The 23,773-nt window shown below is 39.4% G+C and overlaps 1 protein-coding gene and 1 long non-coding RNA gene across 2 annotated transcripts in view; one reads left to right on the top strand and one right to left on the bottom strand.

The window, feature by feature from the left end:
* BUD13 (BUD13 spliceosome associated protein) overlaps positions 1–22,057 on the bottom strand; it is a 27,686-nt gene extending 5,629 nt beyond the window's left edge. Inside the window, exons 1-9 of the mRNA XM_074335444.2 lie at positions 21,857–22,057; positions 19,769–19,862; positions 16,726–16,810; positions 12,796–13,680; positions 11,382–11,665; positions 9,743–9,848; positions 9,242–9,380; positions 8,744–8,928; positions 8,416–8,497 (exon numbers count right to left, since the gene is read on the bottom strand). Of these exons, the coding sequence (XP_074191545.2) occupies positions 8,416–8,497; positions 8,744–8,928; positions 9,242–9,380; positions 9,743–9,848; positions 11,382–11,665; positions 12,796–13,680; positions 16,726–16,810; positions 19,769–19,862; positions 21,857–21,999 (2,003 nt within the window). The 5' untranslated portion in view covers positions 22,000–22,057. The remainder of the gene's footprint in view (positions 1–8,415; positions 8,498–8,743; positions 8,929–9,241; positions 9,381–9,742; positions 9,849–11,381; positions 11,666–12,795; positions 13,681–16,725; positions 16,811–19,768; positions 19,863–21,856) is intronic.
* The window catches only part of LOC141572178 (uncharacterized), a 7,431-nt gene continuing 5,705 nt past the window's right edge, over positions 22,048–23,773 (top strand). The window contains exons 1-2 of the long non-coding RNA XR_016018700.1: positions 22,048–22,157; positions 22,873–22,979. This is a non-coding gene — a long non-coding RNA (uncharacterized LOC141572178). The remainder of the gene's footprint in view (positions 22,158–22,872; positions 22,980–23,773) is intronic.

The following is a 23,773-nucleotide window of genomic DNA, read 5'->3' as shown; positions in this document are numbered from 1 at the left end:
ATTAACAGACCTGTGCCAATGTCAATTTCCTTATTTTGATAACATACTATGATTATATAAGATATCATTGGGGGAAGTTGGGGGAAGGATATACTATGACACTAATATTTTTTCAAGTTCTTGTGAGTCTACAATTATTTCAAAATGAACATTTTTAAAAAATAAAAGTGAAACAGGCATTTTCATATCAACAAAAACTGAAAAAATTTGCTGCCACTAGACCTGCGATGAAGGAATATTAAGAGATTCTTTAGGAAAGAAGGAAGAGCACAAGAAATGGTCAATATGTGAGTAAATATTAACAACTATATATTTTTTCTATTGTTTTCTTAGTTTCTTTAAAAATATGTAACTGTAAACTAAAAATTATAACACTGTATTGTGGGATCTATATTATTTTTTGATGTAACATATATGACAACAATAGCACAAAGAACAGAAGGTAAGTGGAACTACAGTGTTACAAGGTCTTTATGAAATAGTACTATTATAACTCAGTAGGCTGTGGTAAGTTAAAGATACATCTTGTGATCCTTAGAGCAAACATCAAAAAAAAAATTGGAGACTTCCGGAAAAATGGCGGAGTGAGGTGAGCCTCTGTAAAGCTCCCCTGGAATTTACAACAAATCGAACAACAAAAACTCCACAAAGGACTCCCTGCACAGCAGACAGGCAACACGAAGAGGCCCACTACCGACTGAAATCACCTACAGGTGGGAGATTCGCGCGAGTGGAGGGAGGAGGAAAGGGAGAAGCGCGCGGAGACGGAGCCGCGCGGGCGCAGGACGCAGACCTAGCTCAGTGCGCCGAGCTCGCTGCTTCCCGGAGCTACCGCAGCTGCGGGAGATCAGACTGCTAGGGCTCCGCCTGGGCTCCACAGGGCTGAGGGGGCAGCATATAACACGGCTGAACCCAACGCTCACGGCAGAGATCTCGGAGAAAAGACTGAGGGAAAAAGGCTGAAAACGGTGGTTTAAGCCCGCACTGCCGAGCAGAGACCGGAGCCTTAGGCACTGAGACTAGCCGCCCCCTCCCTCCCCTTCCAGAGCTCGCCCCGCCCCCACCTGCCCGGTGCTAGAAGCGAAACAGTAGCAGTGTCAGATCAAAACAACAGAAAATTTGCTGTTTTGAGAACTGTGGGCCGCAAACACAAATTCACAGCCCAACTAGTTCCAGCAAAGGGGAGAGACCTGTGGAAGCAGGACCGGCTGTGGTGGTGGTCGCCGCCATTGCTCTGGGCCACCTCTCACAACTCACCCCGCCCCTGACCCCACCTATCTGGGCGGATCCCTGCAGGAGTAAACAGAACTGCTGAAATATACGGGCTCTGAATCAGGAGCTGGAAGAGCTTTGGAACATCAAAAGCTCTTCGCATACCGACCGGGACACTGCGCCCTGTGACCTAGACGAACTATTAACAGAGGAGAAGCCCGTCTCCCAGGGAATCCCCCCATTGTGTGAGAAGTTGGAATAGTGCAGAGAAAACATAGCACTACTGTGTGGGAGAAGAAAAATAAGTTGCAGTTGGAGAAACAATAAAACATTCTACCAACAAGTACTGGCAAACAAAAGAAAGACCGCTTTCTATCAACCTGTTGCAGAAGTCACTCCTGTAGATGTCTAGGAAGAGAAATAGTAAACCAGTAATCGCCATGAATAACCAAGGCAACAAGATAGCTCAGAAAGAAAGTGAAAAATCTCCAGAGAAGGCACTTAAAGATACAAAAATATGTGACTTAAATGACAGAGAATTCAAGATTGCAGTTCTGAAAAAACTCAACGAGATACAAGAAAACACAGATAGGCAGTTAAAGGAACTCAGAAACTCAATCAAAGAACAGCATGAGCATTTTACGAAAGAGATTGAAATCTTAAAAAAGAACCAAATAGAATTTCTGGAGATTAAGAACTCAATAGAAGAAATTAAGAATGAAATAACCAGCTTAGGTAGTAGAGTTGACCAGATGGAGGAAAGAATCAGTGACATCGAAGATAGAAACCTGGAAATGACACAAATAGAAGAAGAAAGAGACTTGAGACTTAAAAGAAATGAAAAAACTCTACAAGAACTTTCTGACTCCATCAGAAAGAACAATCTAAGAATAATGGGCATACCAGAAGGAGAAGAAAGAGAGAAGGGAACAGAGAATATATTCAAACAAATTGTCGATGAGAACTTCCCAAATTTGTGGACAGAACTGGACCCTCGAATCCAAGAAGCAAATAGAACACCTAGTTACCTCAATCCCAACAGACCTTCTCCAAGGCACATTGTATTGAAGCTGCCTAAAATCAACGACAAAGAAAGAATCCTCAAGGCAGCCAGGGAAAAGAAGACGGTAACTTACAAAGGAAAGCCCATTAGATTATCATCAGATTTTTCAGCAGAAACTCTACAAGCCAGGAGGGAGTGGAACCAAATATTCAAACTATTGAAAGAGAAACCATGAGCCAAGAATAATATATCCAGCAAAGATATCCTTTAGATATGAAGGAGGAATAAAGACCTTTCCAGACATACAGAAGCTGAGGGAATTTTCTAATACACGACCTGCACTACAAGAAATACTAAAGGAGGCTATTCGACCACCATCAACAGGGAGAATTTGTGGCAACCACAACTCAAAAAGGGGGAGAGTAAAGGCCTGAACCGGAATCTGGGAATGGAGAAAGTAAGCGTGCTGAAGAAAATGGAATACTCTAAATATCAAACTTTCTTTTACATAAACTTAAGGGTAACCACTCAAAAAAAATCCAGAATTGAAATATATACTGAAATAAAAGAAGAAACAGAGGGAAACATCATAGAATACCACCACACAGAAATAATAGACAACAACAAAAAGGCAAAGAAACAATGGAGACACATTACCAGAAAACTAAGGATAGAATGACAGGAAATCCTCACATATCAATAATCACCCTAAATGTAAATGGACTGAACTCACCAATAAAAAGGCACAGAGTAGCAGATTGGATCAAAAAACTAAACCCAACCATATGCTGTCTCCAAGAGACACATCTCAGCTACAAGGACAAGCATAGACTCAAAGTGAAAGGGTGGAAATTGACACTCCAAGCAAATGGTGCCCAGAGAAAATCAGGTGTAGCCATAATGATATCAGATGAAACAGACTTCAAGGTGAAAAAGATAACAAGAGACAAAGATGGACATTTCATAATGGTGAAGGGGACTGTACAACAAGAAGACATAACAGTCATCAATATTTATGCCCCCAATCAGGGAGCACCGAAATATACCAAGCAACTACTAACAGAACTAAAGGGAAAAATTGACCAAAATACAATTATACTAGGGGACTTAAATACATCATTGACAGCTATGGATAGATCATCCAAACAGAAAATAAATAACGAAATAGTAGCCCTAAATGACACATTAGAAGAAATGGACATAATTGACATTTATAGAGCACTTCATCCTAAAACATCAGACTATACATTCTTTTCTAGTGTACATGGAACATTCTCAAGGATAGACCATATATTGGGACATAAAATCAGTCTCAACAAATTTAAGAAGATTGAAATCATACCATGCATATTCTCTGATCACAAGGCTTTGAAATTGGATATCAACTGTAAAAAGAAAGCGGGGAAAAACGCAAATACATGGAGACTAAACAACATACTTTTAAAGAAGGACTGGGTCAAAGAAGAAATTAGAGGAGAGATCAAAAGGTACATAGAAACAAATGACAATGAAAATACATCCTACCAAAATTTTTGGGATGCAGCGAAAGCAGTTTTAAGAGGGAAATTTATCTCATTACAGGCCTATCTCAAGAAACAAGAAAACTCCCAAATAAATAACCTCATGTTACACCTTAAAGAACTAGAAAAAGAAGAACAAGTAAAACCCAAGGTCAGCAGAAGAAAGGAAATAACAAAAATTAGAGCAGAACTAAATGAAATAGAGAACAAAAAGACAATAGAAAAAATTAATATGACAAAGGGCTGGTTCTTTGAAAAGATTAACAAAATTGACAAACCCTTGGCTAGACTTACTAAGATAAAAAGAGAGAAGACACTGATTAACAAAATCAGAAACGTAAAAGGGGAAGTTATCACGGACACCACAGAAATACAAAGGATCATCCAAGAATACTATGAAGGACTATATGCCACCAAATTCAACAACCTAGAAGAAATGGACGAGTTCTTAGAAACATATAGCCTTCCAAGGCTGAACCATGAAGAACTGGAAAATCTAAACAGACCGATCACCAGTAACGAAATTGAATCAGTCATCCAAAACCTTCCCAAAAGCAAAAGTCCGGGACCAGATGGCTTCACTAGTGAATTCTACCAAACCTTCAAAGAGGATCTAATACCAATTCTGCACAAACTCTTCCAAAAAATTGAAGAAGAGACAGTACTCCCTAACTCATTTTATGAGGCCAACATTACCCTGATACCAAAACCTGGTAGGGACAGCACAAAAAAAGAAAACTACAGACCAATATCTCTGATGAATACCGATGCAAAAATCCTAAATAAAATTCTAGCAAATCGAATACAACAATGTATTAAAAAGATTATTCATCACGACCAAGTGGGGTTCATCCCCGGGGCACAAGGATGGTTCAACATACGCAAATCCATCAATGTGATACATCACATAAACAAAATAAAGGACAAAAATCATATGATTATATCAATTGATGCAGAAAAAGCATTTGACAAGATACAACATCCATTTATGATTAAAACACTTAATAAAATGGGTATAGAAGGAAAATACCTTAACATAATAAAGGCCATATATGACAAACCCTCTGCTAATCTCATAATTAATGGAGAAAAACTGAAGCCCTTTGCTCTACGTTCAGGAACACGACAGGGATGTCCCCTATCACCTCTGCTTTTCAACATGGTGTTGGAAGTCCTTGCCAGAGCAATCAGGCAAGAGAAAGAAATAAAAGGCATCCAAATTGGGAATGAAGAAGTTAAATTATCACTCTTTGCAGATGACATGATGCTATATATAGAAAACCCTAAAGACTCCACCAAAAAGCTATTAGAAACAATCAACGAATACAGTCAAGTTGCCGGCTACAAAATCAACGCACAAAAGTCCATTGCCTTCCTATATACTAACAATGAAATCTCAGAAAAAGAAATACAAAAAACAATTCCTTTTGCAATTGCAGCAAAAAGAATAAAATACCTAGGAATAAACTTAACCAAGGATGTGAAAGACCTATATGCTGAAAACTATAAGACATTTTTGAAAGAAATTGAAGAAGACACAAAGAAATGGAAAGACATTCCGTGCTCATGGATTGGAAGAATCAACATAGTTAAAATGGCCATATTACCCAAAGCAATATACAGATTCAATGCAATCCCCATCAAAATCCCAATGGCATATTTTAAAGAAATAGAACAAAAAATCATCAGATTTGTTTGGAACCACAAAAGACCCCGAATAGCCAAAACAATCTTAAGGAAAAAGAACTATAATGGAGGTATCACACTTCCTGACTTTGGCTTGTACTACAGGGCTACAATAATCAAAACAGCATGGTATTGGCAGAAAAACAGACACATAGACCAATGGAATAGAATTGAGAACCCAGAAATAAAACCACATAAATATGGACAGATAATTTTTGACAAAGAAGCTAAAAACATACAATGGAGCAAAGACAGCCTCTTCAATAAATGGTGCTGGGAGAATTGGATAGCCACGTGCAAAAGAATGAAACTGGACTGCTATTTGTCACCATGTACCAAAGTTAATTCAAAATGGATCAAAGACTTAAGCATAAGACCTGACACAATAAACTGCATAGAAGAAAACATAGGTACTAAACTTATGGACCTTGGGTTCAAAGAGCATTTTATGAACTTGACTCCAAAGGCAATGGAAGTAAAAGCTAAAATAAACGAATGGGACTATATGAAACTTAAAAGCTTCTGCACAGCAAAAGAAACCATTGACAAAATAAAGAGGCCACCAACTGAATGGGAGAAGATTTTTGCAAACAGTGCCTCCGATAAGGGGCTAGTATCCAGAATATACAAGGAACTCATGCAACTCAACAACAAAAAAACAAACAACCCAATTGAAAAATGGGCAGAGGACTTGAAGAGACATTTCTCCAAAGAGGACATACAAATGGCAAATAGACATATGAAAAAATGCTCAACATCACTAATCATCAGAGAAATGCAAATCAAAACCACAATGAGATATCACCTCACCCCAGTCAGAATGGCTATTATCAACAAGACAAATAATAACAAATGTTGGAGAGGCTGTGGAGAAAAAGGAACCCTCATACACTGTTGGTGGGAATGCAGACTGGTACAGCCGTTATGGAAGGCAGTGTGGAGGTTTCTCAAAGAATTACGAATAGAATTGCCATATGACCCAGCAATCCCTCTTCTGGGTATCTACCCAAAAATCTGAAAACATTTAGAGATAAAGACACGTGTGCTCCAATGTTCATTGCAGCTTTGTTTACGGTGGCCAAGACATGGAAACAACCAAAATGTCCTTCGATAGATGAATGGATAAAAAAGTTGTGGTATATATACACAATGGAATACTATTCGGCGGTAAGAAAAGATGATATAGGAACATTTGTGACAACATGGATGGATCTTGAGAGAGTAATGCTGAGCGAAACAAGTCAGACAGAAAAAGCAGAGAACCATGTGATTTCACTGATATGTGGTATATAAACCAAAAGCAACAAAAGAACAAGACAAACAAATGTGAAACAGAAACTCATAGACACAGACAATAGTTTAGTGGTTGCCAGAGGGTAACGGGGGCGGGGGGTGGGGGGTGGGAGATGAGGGTAAGGGGGATCGAATATATGGTGATGGAAGAACTGATTCTGGGTGATGAACACACAATGGGATTTATAGATGATGTAATACAGAATTGTACACCTGAAATCTATGTAATTTTACTAACAATTGTCACCCCAATAAATTTAATAAAATAAAATTTAAAAAAAAAAAAAAAAAATTGCAGAGAGGTATAGCTAAAAAGATTATACAGTAATTAAAATTGAATACTAAACTTACACACCTAAAATCCAAAACACTGACAATAGCAAACTTGTATCCACCACTATGAACTCTTTATCTTCCTGTTACTTAAAGATTTTTGTGATGAGATCAAAGGTAAGGTTAACAAACACATGATTATTCAATATTATATAATGAAGTATGTCAACATTTGGAAGGTCTGAAAAACTCAGCAAAATAATATTTTCCAAATGACCAGCGCACAATGTTACAAAATCATGCAGGGTTAAAAGATTCACCCAAAGTAGGAAAAAACAAAAACAAACAAACAAACAAACAAAAAATAACCAATGGATTTCAATAAAAAATTATGAAAAGTTTTTTTATATAGTTTCAGATTCCGTATCATCAATAACCTTTAAGAAACTACCACTTGTTGAATTTTTGTTCAGTATCCAAAAATATAATACACCTTCCTTTTCTAGCTACCTATGTATAAGGCTAAATTTACTTCCTAGTCCGCAACTAAATACACTGCAACAGACTACATGCAGAATCCTGCTATCTCCTATTAAGCCAGATACTAATAAGATTTTAAAAAATGTAAATCAATTTTGTTATGAAAGTATAATTATTTTTCTTTTAAAATATGGTAATTATGCTAAAGTAATGGCTGTATTATGTTTTAATGAATAAATGCTCTTTAAACTTATCAGTTTAATTTCTAATATGGTAAATATTAAGATATAACCCACATAAACAAAAGTTTTTGGGGATCTTCAATAATTTTTAAGAGTTTAAAGGGGTCTTGAGATCAAGCTTAAGAATCACTATGCTACATGTTAGAACAATATCCTTTAGAAGGTAAGAGGACATGGGATACAACATATAAGTGGAGGAACTGACTTTGGATAGGAGCACATATAGTTCATCCATGATAACAGACAGGAAGTTAGAGTACGTGGGTGTAGACAAAGGCAGGTGAACAAACAAGGTGGTGGGATGAGTGAGACATTACAAGTAATTCACTCCTAAGGCACTGAAGAGATAGTCCCAGGGCTACATTTTAGATACAACAACATACAGAATGCTCCAAACTACCAGGCATCACTCACCCCCTCTAAACCTTAAAAAATATCATTAGAAGTGACCAATGTCAAAACCAAAAGGATCACCTGAGTTGTTTGTCCAGAGCTTTTTAAGCTTTGAAAAGGGAAAAAGGAGGAAGAGTGTTCTAAGCATGGGAAATGGGATTTGAGAACCTCAGAAATAGAAGCAAGCAAACTGCATATTATTAACCCTGTGATTAGAGCAGAAAATGAAGCAGAGTGTACAGTGATTTACAGTTAGGGAAGGTTAGGGTCAGATGGGAGAGAAAACCAAAGCGTGGGAAATATTAAGGCTTACCTGTCCACTCCATCCCAGCGATATCCAGGCCAGATATTGAATCTGTTGGGAGGAGGTGCTATGCCAGTGTAGCGAGGTCTCACTAATGAAAGGAGAGAGAGAAAACAAGTCAGTTATCTATACAATTCAATTCAGAGCTGGATCGCAGTGGGAAAAAAAAAATTTATACAGCAATCTCGACTGGGTTAAACCTAAACTCCCAAATACCAGAAATCTAAGATTGCATGGGAACGCCTTCTGTGCACATGCTATGTAGGTATGCATCCTCACCCTACTGATTCTCTTCACGTAAGTCACCTCCACCTCTGCCGAGTCCCCACAGGCTTACCTCTCTTATTCTTGTTCTCCTTGGCCTTGTTTTTCCTGATAAAGTTGGCCATGGGGTCCCCCTCTCTTTCCTGTTCTCTTAGCATCTGGTCCAGGTCCTCATCATCGATATAGCGGGCCAGAGGTTTCTGCATTTCCTTTATTGCATCCTCCACATTTTGTTGCTGCTGCCGGCTCTGGGCAAGGCTGGGCAGAAAGAACCAAGAGTGTCTGCTATACCGTTTAACATTTTTACACTTACACTAACATGGACCACACTGCTACATTTGGAGAACCTCCTCTTTCTAGCAGCCTATGCCAAATATTAAAAAGGGAAAAATTCCTAGAATACCAACTGTAAGTGTGAAGTCTATCAGTATTTAGGAGGGAGCTTGAGCACACTGATTACCCATTCCTGAAAACAGCTCTCAGGCAGAACATGACTAACTGGTCAGCAGAACAGAAAAATTACTTCCTTCAGTCACCGCAGGCAGGTTTTACCTTTCGGTAGTTCCCTTACCCTTTTCCCCACTGGGCATACAGTTCATCTCTCTCCGAGGCCTTCTCTGCTTTTCTCCTTTGCTCTAAACGTTCCAGTTTCAAATCCCTTTTACGGCCAGACTTATCTCGAAATACAGTTTCAGCATACTGGAATTCAGCTGCAAAGGAAAAATATACTTTTAAAGCTAAACACCAAGTATGAAAATCAGAAATAATATTTTATTTAATATCTGAAATCAACCACTTGGGATTCTGATGCAGACTAAGAACTTTTGCACCCAGACTACAAGTAGATCCTACAAATATCTAAGTGCATATTGGTGATGATCCTGAAAACAACATTTTTCAAGAAGGAAAAGAACCACTTGGATCGACTGAGAAGTTAAAATAATACATAAAACCAGAACTGAAACTTGATAGCAATTACAAGTTTTAAATATCAGTTACAATAAACTATATTTAAAAAGTAAAATAAAAGCTACATGAGCTTCAATTGGTCTCTGCACTTTCACATTTTTACCTTCAAATGCCATGGTTTCTTGGTCCCGTTTCTTGAGTTCCTGCTGCTCTCGCTGTATGTCAGTTAACACCAGCCCAGTTTGAGCCCCAGAATACATGTGTGCAGCCTATACAATGGGAAAGGGAGCATCCAACATTAATGAGACAATGCAGCAGTAGGCCAAACAGGTACACACAGTTAGGTGCATTTTGTCTGATGAACAACAGGAACCAAACCGAAAACTCTAACTTTATATTCTTATTGTCAGCCACAGGATTCACAGAATAGAAAAGAAATAAAACTGAATTTCATGGAAAATTAATAGTACTATCAAGGTTAAGAGTAAACACCATCTAACAAGATACTAAAGAGAATGCTAAGCAGCTGTATTTCTGATTTTTCAGTGTATAAACTGCACACATGAAGACTCACCCTAGTCACCTGACCAGCTCTAAGCCCTCCAGTAAAGACCCACACTAATAAAATATTCCATTTAAAATACAAACTCAGGCAAACCTAAGATCCTTAAACTGTGGCTATATTTCAGGATAATGAACAGATATGACCAAATAAAAAATTTTTAACATACTCTACCCTCTAACAACACAACAAACAGCCCACAAATGAAGTACACAGTATAATTTGATATCTTTAAGCAATATGCTGAATTTGATTAATATTAAATTGTCCACGGACTAAACAGGTAGGTAAAATGTCAAGGGGCCCAGTTGAAACATAGATTTCACTTTGTTCACCAAAAGAGAAGAACCCCACTTCCCAGGTTAGGGACAGGCTTGTCTAGCCTGCCAGGACCATGGGCTACAGAGGAGACTTACCTGAAAAATCTGTCCTGGAGGGAGATGTGTACACCACAGGTTCTACCATTCTGTTCACTAACCAACTCACTGGAGTAAGATTCCTTTCCTAGTACTGGTGTTCTTTACAACACAATTACTCACGGTTCATGTGTATTTTCCTTTTGCTAATTCAGGCTTCTCCATAGATTTAAAATAAAACAAACAAAACACTGACTTCCCAGGTGATATGATTTCTAAAAGTAGTTTTATATTTTAAGTACCTCTCTTTAAGCTCTGGATAGAGACCTGCAGTCCAATTTACAAATAAATTGCTTACACTAAATGCTTCCTTTGTCCCAGGCACTGTGCTACCTCATTTAATTCTCACAATAACCTTAGGAAGTATGTACTACTATTACCCACCTTTTACAGAGTAAGAAGCTGAAGCTTAGAGATACTATGTATCTTGCCCAAATGTACAGACAGAAAGTGGAAGAAGTAGGATTTAAATATGTCATCTATTTGACATAAGGTTTGTGGTCCTAACTCCACTCTGTAAACTACAGTTCTCAATTTATTCCTAACAAGTTTTCCTAGACTTCCTAAAATGAGATTTGTGGAATTAAGAGGATGTAAAGGCAGAAGCTAGTTAGGAAATCTGGTCTTTGGAAGTTTACCTGGAATGGGTTATAGGCAGTCTTGCCTTCAGAGATAAGGAAAGAGCTCGAGTGGTCCTCTGAACTAGACGTACTATACTACCAAGACCTACCGCAGCCTGCCCTGGCTTGGATCTCTGGTGCTAGCATAGAACTAGAAGACAGAAGTCACTCCAAGAGAAGAATACGGCTCCTGAAAATTCCTACCTTCTTTCCCAGAGGCTGAGTCCTTCGAGGTAGAGAGAGATCGGAATCAGAAGATTTGGCCCTCGGCTTCCTCCTTGGTGGAGAGAGGTCAGAGTCAGAGCTCTGGTGTCTAGGTCTACTGCGTGGAGGTGACAGATCTGCATCAGAATCCTGGCGCCCTGAACTTTGTTTATTCCGTGGAGGAGAAAGATCTGAATCAGAAGCTTTCCGGTTGTCCAATGTGTCACTCTGATGTCTTCTAGGTGAAGAGTGTGTATGAAATTTCCTATGGCTGGGTGAAGAGCCTAGACATTAAAGAATAAAGTCTTTAATCCCCTTGTCAGAATCTAAAAATAGAACTTACCAGGCCAATTTTCAACATTCATTTAGTCCCCCTGTATCACTGACCTAAATACAAGTACAGATGACATGGGAGAAAAGCAAAGTCAGAGACAACTTTTACAACCAACAGGCAGGATGCAGGGTTCCATTCCCAAGTGACTAGTACAGAGAGCTCAACATACCCGTCTATGTCATACTCACCCACACACAGAATGGGCAAAGCCAGCTGCAATCAGATCTCAGTGGTGTGGTAAAAGGTCAAATTAGTATACATTCTGATGTTCTCAGACTAAAGGATAACAATGTATTTGAATTTTAAAATTAAAACAGTAACTAGGGACAAAAGATGTAGTAAACAAATTCCACCCCACAGGTCTGAATTAATAGACATAAGCATCACAAAGTACCTTCCAAAAAAGCAATCTGATAATTTCTAGGAAATCTATCTAGAAGCAGAAAAGGAAATAATCCAGAACAGGCAACAGTTTATGTACACAGATGTTCATTACAGAATTATGAAAGCAAAATTTAAAAATAACCTAAAATATACAAAATTAAGGAAATGGTTAAGTAAATTTAGGTAATACACCACTAACAAAAATTACATTAACAAAGAGATGTTTTTATGACATGGGGATGATAGTATTAAGTGAAAACAACAGGAAAGATTATACATGCAATATGCACATACGGCATAAACAGGGCTCAACTACATCAAAAATGCGTAGAGAAAAGACTAGAAGAACACTGGCTACCATACTAATAGTGACTGCCCCTGAATGACAGAATTTTGTATGACTTTTTTTCTGCTTCTTTATGTATTTCTATACATTCTGTATAAAATTTCTGCAACGAACACGTAGTATTTTTAAATGGGGTGAAGAGAATAAACAAAAATATATATAAAAATTTCCCTGCCACCGTAAATTTTTAACACTCTTCAGCCCAATCTCTCACCATTTCCCTAGTTTTTAAAACTTCTCCAAAGAAATTCCATCCTCATTTCTAAAGACATAAATACCTAATAAAGCAATAAAAGGTCCAAAAGAAAGCACCTAGGGCATAAGTCCCTCTCATGGACATCAATGCTCACCTTTAGAATCATGCTGTTTACTTCTGACATGGGATTTTGCTTGCTTTTTTCGTGGAGGAGAGAGGTCAGAGTCATATCCATATTTGCTGTTCTTCAGGAGTGACAGATGAGAGGGTCCTGGCCCCTTCCAATGTGGAGAAGTTTTGCTAGAGGCTCTTTCTGGGACTTTACTGCTTTTGGTTTGGGGCAGTGAATGCGGAACATTAGGAGCCAAATCCGGGGAGTCATGCCGGGCCCTCCTGAGCTGCAATGTGTCTAAAGAGCCAAGAGTCCTTCTAGGTTGAGATGTGTCAGGGCAGCTGTTACGGGCCCTTCTGTGGGGAGAGATATCAGAGGAACTGTGATGGGCCCTTCTAGGAGGAGATGGACCTGGTGTGTCATGACGGGTCCTCCTAGGAGGAGATGGATCTGGTGTGTCATGACGGGTCCTCCTAGGAGGAGATGGATCTGGTGTGTCATGACGGGTCCTCCTAGGAGATACACCTGAAGAATGACGATGAGGTTTCCTGAGAGGAGAGGGATCTAATGAATCATGATGGGCCCTTCTGGGGGAAGATGGGTCTTCAGAATCATGACGAACTCTCCTAGGAGGGGATGAATCCAGGGTGTTGTGACGGGTCCTCCTAGGAGGAGAAGGATCTGGGGTGTCGTGACGGACCTTCCTAGGAGGAGATGGATCTGGGGTGTCGTGACGGGAACTCCTAGGAGGAGAAGGATCTGGGGTGTCATGACGGGCCCTCCTAGGAGGAGAAGGCTCTGGGGTGTCATGACGGAGCCTCCTAGGAGGAGAAGGCTCTGGGGTGTCGTGACGGAGCCTCCTAGGAGGAGAAGGATCCGGGGTGTCGTGACAGAAATGTCTGTGTGAAGATAGTTCTTCATTGTGGCCTAAACACAAATAGCAAAGAGTCAAATGCTGTGTTCACCATTGGTACCCAAAATTTTAGAAAATGCCCTAGCAGGACATCTCAAAACTACTAAGAAAGCCCAAGAGGTCTACACGAGCTCCTTTGCTAGAACATCTTAAAAATAATCTAGCTTATTTGCCTAATAAGTTATAAATTTGCAAAGCATTTTATATACATTTTCACATTGTATGTTGTAAGGTAAGCAAAGCAGATATTTTGTTTTGCAGACATGAAAATAGAGGCTCCAAGGAGCTGAATGGTTTCTTACCTAAAGTCACAGCTACCAGATGAAGAGACAGACTAGAACCCCAGCTTCTAACTCCTAACCCAGTGTTCTTCCCAAACCTGACTTGTGCAGAGTTCCCAGTCAGAGGCTCAAAATGTAGCCTAGATAATTTATAGTTTGTGCTCACTCTTCCTTCAAAAGGCAAACTGACTAAACCTGTACCACAACAAAATGAATGCTGTTAACTATTTCATGTACGTCACTGTGCTCCTTGTTAAAGGGGGAGAGATCACCAGGAAAAAAGAAGGATCAGCATTTACTGATCACCTACCGTGTTTCCCCAAAAGTAAGACCTAAAGTCCCGGTTAAGATCATCAGCCAGATGACAGACACATTTAGTACGTTATGACAATGTTCCAGAAGATGACATGACTGTATTTGAATAAATGTAGATTGTTGTACATGAAAAAATAATTCCCCTGAAAATACGCCCTAATGCGTTTTTGGAGCAAAAATTAATATAAGACCCAGTCTTATTTTCGGGGAAATACGGTATAAGACCCAGTCTTATTTTCAGGGAAACATGGTACTACATGCCAACGTTTTATATAGGTTACCTCATTTAATTCTCACAACAAGCCTAGGAGATAAATATTATCCCCATTCTACACATAAGAAACTTGATAGAAAGATTAAGTAATTTGCCAAAGTCATACTGCTAGTAAGTGATGGAGTGAATATCCAAATACAGATCTGTCTGACTTCACAGTCCATGTGCAATCTTTAAAAAATATGTAGTTGAGGAAAGAGTTTGAAACTTTGAATTTTCAAAGGCATAACAGAAAGAAACGTTTATAGCAATTCAAGACATTTCCAAAATCCAGTTTCTCCTCTCCGTTTCTTGTCATTGAGCTCCAAGGCCCAAATACAAATAAAAGCTGGGGAGGACCAATGAACACTTGTTAAATGGATGAATTAAACCAAGTCAACTCCTTTACTTTGAGGGATAGGCCTACCTGATTGGAATCCACCCCTCAGAGAAAAGTACTGATATCTGTGTGGGCCGTGACAGTAAATCTAATCCATAAGGTTAATAAACTCCATATTTATTAGAAAGGGAGTAAGAATCAGAGATCAGTGAGGATATTTCCAGTAACAAATGAGGATGAGGTAGTGAGAATGAAGCAAAACAAAAAGAACTATTAGTGAGTGTGAGTGTGTGAGAGTGTGTGTGTGTGTGTGTGTGTGACTTCCTACCGATATGGAAACCAAAAGATTATCTCTGAAAAAAGGATGATGGAAAAGACTGAAACACAACTACAGGATAAGGCAGAAAATAATAATTAAGAGTAAAACAGTCTAATCACTATGCTGTACACCTGAAACTAATGTAACATTGACTGTCAACTGTAATTGAAAAAAATTTTTTTTTAATTTTAAGTAAAACAGGATTCTGATAAAATACTAACCGTCTTAATTCATAAAACAAAAATAATACACTTAACATTAACTGAGAAAATTAACCTACAGCCAATTGTCGTTTTTGCTATTCATTTTTTTTCTAATCATAACTGCAGGATAATTAACCTAAAGGCACAGAGTATAACACAGAGAGAATAAATTTTGTTTAGGAGTTAACTCTTCAACACTCCATTGTGAAAAAGGAATAAGCAGCAAGGGTAAACTGAAGTTAAACAACTATCAAGCACCAAGCAAGACCCTTGTTTGTGAAGGAATGAAGACAGATGGTAAAAATCCAGCACACTTCCCCTGGCTACTCAGAGCCCAACTGACTGCTGGGACCAGGGCTGGGACCCACTGTGACTAAGTATTTCTTAATCTGTGTCCCTCAGTAAATAGACCTATCTACTAAGTTTTTGGGAAAGGGGAAATGACTGCTAAGACCCAAGTGATGATTTACCAGAGGAGTAACCTGCAAGAATCAAATACCTTTTAACAATTCAACAAATATTTATTAATACCGTATTTCCCCGAAAATAAGGCCTGGCCAGACAATCAGCTCTCATGCATCTTTTGGAGCAAAAATTAATATAAGACCCGGTCTTATTTTACTATAATATAAGACCGGGTCTTATATTAATTTTTGCTCCAAAAGACGCATGAGAACTGATTGTCCAGCTAGGTCTTATTTTCAGGGAAACACGGTAGTACCTCCTTGTGCTAGGCCAGGGGAATACCAAGGCAAACAAGACTAGGTTTCGTCTCTGCTCAGACATAACAAATACCTTTTATCCAACTCAAGAACTCAAACATTTTTTAAAAATAGGTAGTCAAATTATTAGCCTTAAGGAGAGAGTACAGAACATTAGCCTTAAGGAGAGAGTACAGAACAAGCAAGTGGAGAATAATGCACCATAAATACCAATATTTAAGGGAAGAACATAAAGATTTACTAACACAAATACAAAGGTCCTTGACCCATACATGAGTGGCTTCATTCTGAGAGAGGACAGCAGTTGCTCACATGCTTGTTAACTCCTCCAAAGTCCTGCCTATGCACTAAGTCCTCACTTATTCTGGGTCCTGAAAGTCTCCCAAATGAGTCACTTCCTGACCTCAGTAACCCTAACACCAAAACATAAGACAAAGTAGGATACCTTCGATTCCCACATCTTACTACCTCTGAAGAAGTTCTGAATTCGATTTCACAAAATATTTTTCAGGATCAATGACACACTACAACAAATTATGCAGCCCTCTTTTTAAAAAAGTGTAGAAAAGAAAAAAAGGCTTCCCCTATAAATAAGAAATTTAGATCCATCTATTGCTCTAACTCACCTCCCAAAAGCTTCCATTTGGCACTGGAACGAAAGGTTTCCATCTGCTTTACCTCTTCTGGTCGCTCATCCACAAATTCAGCCACCTGTGGGAATGAGGACGCTGTGTTGAGGAAATCTACAGAATCCAACCAAGGAGTACTGTTGTCTCAAGAACCTGAAGCTATGACCATTCCCATTCCTAACATACATGGCACACACACACCCAAAACAGCCATGAAGAAACATGTAGTGGTCCTCAGTTATATTTGCTCCATGAATATCTGATTGTCGCTGGATGGTTTAATTCTGGATCTTTCCCTAACTGATTTCGCTCCAAAAGTTAATCTTTCATTACAAACCTTTTTATTAACCTGCCACGTACAGAACTGCCACTTATAAGATAAAAGCTAAATTCCTTTTACCTTTTTATTTTTACCTCTTTATTTTTATTATATTGCATTCAGAATGAAAACAGGCAGAATCCCAGTCATGCCTATCATTCATCAAGGGCCTTCGGGTTCCTTATGAAATCTTTCTTGTTGTAGGTAGTCACAGTGATAGGTGTTCTTGAATCCAACCAAAAGAAGTCATTAAGATGTACACAGAATCACAGAATCTTTAACCAAGAAAACCACATTTCGTATCATTCAAACTCTCATACCACTGTGGAATCTTCTCCATACTATACCCTTGATAAATGATCCCTCACCCAGCCATTCCCTGTCAAGGAATCAATTCACTGACAGGGAGCTCATTATGTTACAAGGCAGTCCATTGCATTTTTGGGGCAGTGATAGAAAGTTCCTGGTTTCATGAGACCCATATCTACCTTCCTATAACTTCTTCCCATTGACCCCTGATGCAACTCATCCTCTTTCCACAAGACAGACTTTCAGAGATGCCGGCATAACAAATTCTAGTTACAGAGTAGCAACTAAGCATAAGGTACTGTGTTTTGGACCTTACTATCTCACACAGTCCTCATAACAGCCCTGCAAAGAGGTTCCACACTATTAAAGAACAAACTATGAGTAAGAGAAGTTAAGTAACTTTCTCAGTGTCACAAGCTAGCAAATGACAGAACTGGAATTCAAACCCATGTCATTATTCCTGTCTACGTCTTCTCTTCTCCCAAGATCCTACCATCAGTCCTCATATAACCTAGTTTTGCAATCTCTCACTGGGCAATAAAAGCACAGACTTTCAAGCAAGCATGAAAGCTTGCTTTCAAGCATGAACTGAAATCTAAATCCCCAGCTCTGCAAATTAGTCTTTGTACAACCTTTGGCAAATTATTCTCTCTAAGCCTCAATTTCCTCATTTGTGAAAGTAGGTTTCAAAGGATTGCTATGAGGACTCAATGAAATAGATTGTGTAAGCTTAGCAGTGCTTGCTTGGTACATGATAAATGCTCAATAAATTATACCTATTATTCTTGTGCTGCCACTGCTTTTGTGGTTGTCCTAGTTCTTTTGCCATTATTACTAGTGGTGATGATGGTCTTGAAGTAACGAAAATGAATTCAATAACCAAGATCTGTTTTACCCAGTGTAGAGAGCAGTGGGGCTAAAGCCTTTCTTGTTTAGATTTTGGGGCAATTAGAGGAGCAAAAGACAATATTATAAAGAAAAATTAATAGACCACGATATAAAAATTTAAATTTTTAAAGGTCAAACTATTATAAATGAAAAGGCAAATGACAAAATATACCTATGACATGCAAAACATAATATATTCTTATATAAATATGAATTAAATCAACAAAAAAATTAAAATTCCCAATTTCTAAAAAATGGACAATACCAAGAAATTCATGAAATATAAATTCCCAACAAACATATGAAAAATTATTGCTTTCACTGTTTTTTGAAGAAAGTAAATACCACTGCTCACCTGTCAAACTGGCATAGGTTTGCCATAGTTTTTGCTGTTATTAATAATGTCCTAGTATTGATGAAGAAATGGAAAAACTGGCATTCTCATACACTTCTAGTGGGAGTATAAATTGGCACCACCTTTTGGAAAGCAATATGGGACTACAACTCAAAAGGACCATAATTTAACTTCATGGGAATAAAGCAATAGATTCCTACACTGATTTATGTACAAGATGTTTATCAAAGCATTATAATATTTTAAGACAGGAAACAACCCATATGTCCAGTAATAGGATATGTTAAATTATTATGCATACTGAACTATGCAACCATTAAAAATCATACTCTCAAAGAATATTTAAAGTCTTACTAAAGTATTCACAACATATTATTAAGTGAAAGAGCAGGCTTAAAAAACCATGTGTACAGTATAATCTCAATTATATTTGAAAAAATAAACAAAAGTATGTATAATCTATGAATTGAAGAGACATGCATCCAAATGCCAGCAGTTGTTACCGCTGGACAGTTATATTCTTTTTAAAACTTTAAACTTTTGTATAATTCCCAGATATTCTATAATAAATATGTACTGTTTTTATAAAATAAAATAAAAATAAAAACAAATGTTGCAAACATTAATTAGGTTTAAGTGATTGGTTCTGTTGGTACATATGTGAACTATAGCTCCAACATTTATCACACTGCTGAAATTACTTGAAACTCAGTCTCCCGTTCTAGGGTTTGCCCTCTAGAGTACATACATCGTGTTCTATTAATCTACATATCTCCAGTACTTAGACAAGAGTACACGAATTTTAAAGCTTGGTTAAATCAATGAATAAAAGGAAAAAAGAAAAGGTTTCCTATAACTGAACCTGAACTTTGTTTTTAAGATAAATTCCAACCAATTCAACCTGGCTAATTCTAATCATGGCTGTGATACCAGACATTGAGGAGTCCCGCCTCTTTCTCTGTGATTAGTTCTCATTTCTAGGCTGATGGGACCCTCCATAAACAAAGAAGACAGTGTACAGGCATCATCAAAAACTATTTTAAAATAGCTCTTGGAAAGTGTCACCACTTCTCTGTCCTCAACTTTCCCTCTTATAAATCTACCCTGCACTGGCACTGGAGATGGAGAGCTTGAATTTCAAAGTCCTCACAGCCTCATAAGATACATACCACAGGCAAATCTCCATCATCTTCCTCTTCCTCTTTTTCTGGTTTAGTGGTGGAAATAGATGTCCAGCTCACATCATCATCCACAATCCGCATTCTAAATGTGAGAATTAAAAAGATCAAAAAGGAAGAAACATTCTTGGGTAACAGCCTATGAACACTTATCTACTGATTTTAGGATAAAGCTCAAAATCCTACAAGATCCTGCATGGTCCTGTCTTTGCCTTACATGGTCAACTTCATCTTGAACCACTGCCTCCTCAGTTCACTACCTCACTGGTAATCTTTCGGTGCCTGGAATGAGCCAAATTCCTTCCCACATCAGTTTTCACAAACTCAGTTCCTTCCCTCTGCCTGCCCGACTCTTCTCATTCCTTACTGGGAAACTCTTACTCATTCTTAAGATCCCAGCATATACATAACCTCCTTGAGCACATACTTCCTGACAACTCTCTCTTAACTGCCCCAAATGAGAACCTGTTACCCATTCTTGGAATACTTTCATTGCATTTATCACAAAGGAAATAAATCAATTTGTTACCTAATTAGTTGTTTAAAGCCTACATCTCCATTAAACTTTAAGTTCCATCACAAAAGGAACTATGACATTCTCATTTAAAGTGGTATCCTCAACATCCTGCAGTAACTGGCATAAGAAGTATTCAAAAAATGTTTGTTACACAGATAAACTATGGATGAGTCTCAAATAATAACCATGACTATCATGATGTGAACACTTACTATCTAAAAAGCCAAGATCACTCACTTTATACATCTCTAATCACAACAATAACCATTTAATATAAGTGATACCACTCAATATTACTCTCATTTTAAAAGGAAACCAAGGCTTAGAAAGATGAAACATCTTGCCCAAAGCCACACAGCCCATAAAGTGGCACAGCTAGGATTCAAACTCTGATCACTGTTTCTCCAAAGCTCACACTATCTTCACTACATGGTACTATTACTGCTTCCAAAGAATCCACACAAGCCAGAGGGGCAGTGAGACAGAAGGCAAGAACGCAGCGAGACCCAAACCAGAAAAGGAAATAAATGAGTTCTTTGGGACTGTTTGACTTTACTGGGTATAATAGTTTCCTAGGGCAAACTGGTGGCTTAAAACAACAGAAATGTATTCTCTCACAGTTCTGGAGGCTCAAAGTCTGAAATCAAGATATCTGCAAGGCAATGCCCACTGGGCTCTTGGAGAGGATCTTGCCTTGACTCTTCCAACTTCTGGCAGCCGCCTACCTCAGCTAGTGGCAGCCAGTCCCATCAGCCTCCATCTTCACGTGGTAATTCTCCTATGCCTGTTTCTGTGTCCAAATTTCCCTCTTCTTAAAAGGACACCAGTCACACTGGATTTAGTGCCAGTCCTAATCCACTATGACCTCATCTTAACTAATTATATCTGCACATTTTTTTAAATTAAATTTCCAAATAATGTCACATTCTGAGGTTCTGGGTGGGCATGAATTGGGAGGGAGGAGTACTATTCAATCCCGTGGTGTGTAACGAAAACTTTTCCATTTGAAAAATGGGGACAATAACAATACCTACTGCATGGTAGTATTGTGAAGCTTAAAAAAATTTACGTTTGTCTAAAGTGCTTATAACAGTGCCTGACACAGGACAAGAAGTGTATGTTAGTTGTTATTATTAGTATTATTAAGAGTAACAGGAAGTGAGAATACTCGTAGGTCTCTGACTCAGGACCAGAGTCCTTGGGATTGCAGAGCCTCCACAGACAGGTTCTGGGTCCTAAATACCCAAGCACAGAAGCTCTGAATTCGTCCCACCATTATTCTCAGGGCACAACATTCATTCTGCGCGGGAGAGGACGAAAGGCTACAAAGGCGGGAAAAGTGATGCAAGTTACAGCCTGGTTTGAGCACATCGAAGGCCGGGCCCAGGAGCGCGACAAGCGACCCGCACCGAGTCTGAGGCCCGGGAAGGCTCCCACTCGCCCACAGAGCAGCGAGGCCGACCGGGCGTGGACAGGAGGAAGAGCCGGGGGCCCCGGGCGGAGCTGGGACGGCGAGGGACGGCGAGCGGCCGCAGACCCCGCCCCCGCCGGGACCAACTCACCCCTTGCCGCCAGCCCCGCCAGGCTTCGGTCGCTTTTTGCGACGCTTGCGACCGGACTCGGAGCCCCCGTGGCCGCCGGCATCTGCCCCCGACAAGTAGCGCTTCAGATACTCGGCCTTGGAGAGCGGCGGAGCTGCCGCCATGGCAGCAGCGAGAGCGGGGCGACGGCTCGGCGCCGGGGACAAAATTCTGAAACGCAAAACGGACGGCGGCAGGGAGGCGGAGCCAGGACCGGAAGTGGCGGAGTGCTTTTGGAACTGCGGGAGCTGAGGGGCAGAGCTTTCGCAGGTGTATCAGCACCGTGCGTAGATTCTGGGTCCACTCTACATCCTTCTGAGGGCGCAACCACGTTTCTGCTGTTTGTCCGTCCATCTGCTCATTCAACAGTTGTAGCCCTGAGCCTATAGCCACGACCCTAGCAACATCTCTGCCCCCAGCTCCTTCAGGAGGCCCATAATGTAGTGGTTAAAAACATAGGCTCCGGAGTTGCAGTGTATCTAAGTTTGAGTTCTGGTTCCATAACTTCCTAGCTCTACGACTTTGGACATGTTAACAAATTGGAGCTGATAACAACAGCACCTACCTCGATTGTGGGGACTGAGATAATATTACTGTGTAAAGTGCTTAGAACAGTATCTGGCACATAGTATTGTTATAATATTTTTATTGGTGTATGTTTAGGTGGGGAGGAATCTGCCCTAATAGGCTTCCAAGTACCATTCAAGAGAGGAAGTCAGGAATTCTAAACCAAACACAATTACTATGAAAAATGTAGAAGCTTCTAACTTGCCCCACATCTGGTATGATTGATAGTCCCTAGCTATCTCTTGTATAGAACTTTCCCAATGAAAAGGACGTGGATCTATTTTCAGCATAGCAAAAGAGTGAAGCTAGAGATTGAATTCTACTACTTAAGTTTTGGGGGAAAAGACTTTTCTTCTTGTGGACATTAACAGTTTTACTTGCATTATCTCATTTAACCCTCATAATCCTGTTTGATTATCCTTATTTTACAGATGAAAAAACTGAAGCTTGAAGAGGTTAAAGAAGTTGCCCAACTTCACCAGCCAGAACATGACCAACCCTTGGGAGCAGAGACTACTAGCAAAGTGGGGTGCAAGAGGTAATCCAAATTTTTGAAATAAAATATTAGGTATTGTCTTCTTATCTCATCGTGTAGAAGTTAAATTTTTCTTACTTTCTTAAAGTATATTGGTCAAGAAGGTATTGTTATACTTTATAAATACATATATCTTGGGATACATGTTCAAAAACACACAGCAAAACAGGTTTGGAGATCACTGCCCTGAAGCATAAACTTTCAGCCACTGGGCTACACTGAGTGGTCACAGCACAGGTCTAGAAAAAATAGCTGGCTGGGTCTCTGAGGGCCGGTGAGGTGACACAGAGGGCTTCCCTAGCTGGAGGCCCCATAGGTACCCCATACACCTCCTGTCTTGGCTGTTAGTCCACGTTGGTGTATCTCAAACAACTCCACAGCCCTGCCTCCACCCTATGTCAGCAGACATTTGGCAAGTCTCCCATTTCTGCTCCAGTGAACATTAGCAGTATACAAGTCCTCTCAGCCACATCAGCCCATCTCCTGCCCATTTTTGTCTTCAGTTCCACTGCTACTCAGTACCCAACCTTAGCCAGACAAAACCCAAGCTTATATCCCAAACTTCACGTTTACTTCAGTTAAGCAGGATTGCCCTCCCTCTGTAGTTGCATCTAATAAACCAAATGCGGTAATTATGGACTTGACCTCAACATGCTTAGAGTTCAGGTTTCTGCCTGGCCTGGGTTTGAAGCCTGCCTCTTAAGTTTACTTCCTTCTGGAAGTTACCCAACTTCCTTACCTGTAAAATGGGAATAATTTTATTTATAGCTACTTTTTCCCAGAAAGGGTTTAAAGCA

Source organism: Rhinolophus sinicus, chromosome 14 (genome assembly GCF_057876585.1).
Source record: "Rhinolophus sinicus isolate RSI-liver-muscle chromosome 14, RSI-T2T, whole genome shotgun sequence".
In the NCBI taxonomy this organism is placed as follows: Eukaryota; Metazoa; Chordata; class Mammalia; order Chiroptera; family Rhinolophidae; genus Rhinolophus; species Rhinolophus sinicus.
The sequence above is the reverse complement of the archived record's forward strand: the minus strand, read 5'-3'. Positions and strand labels throughout refer to the sequence as shown.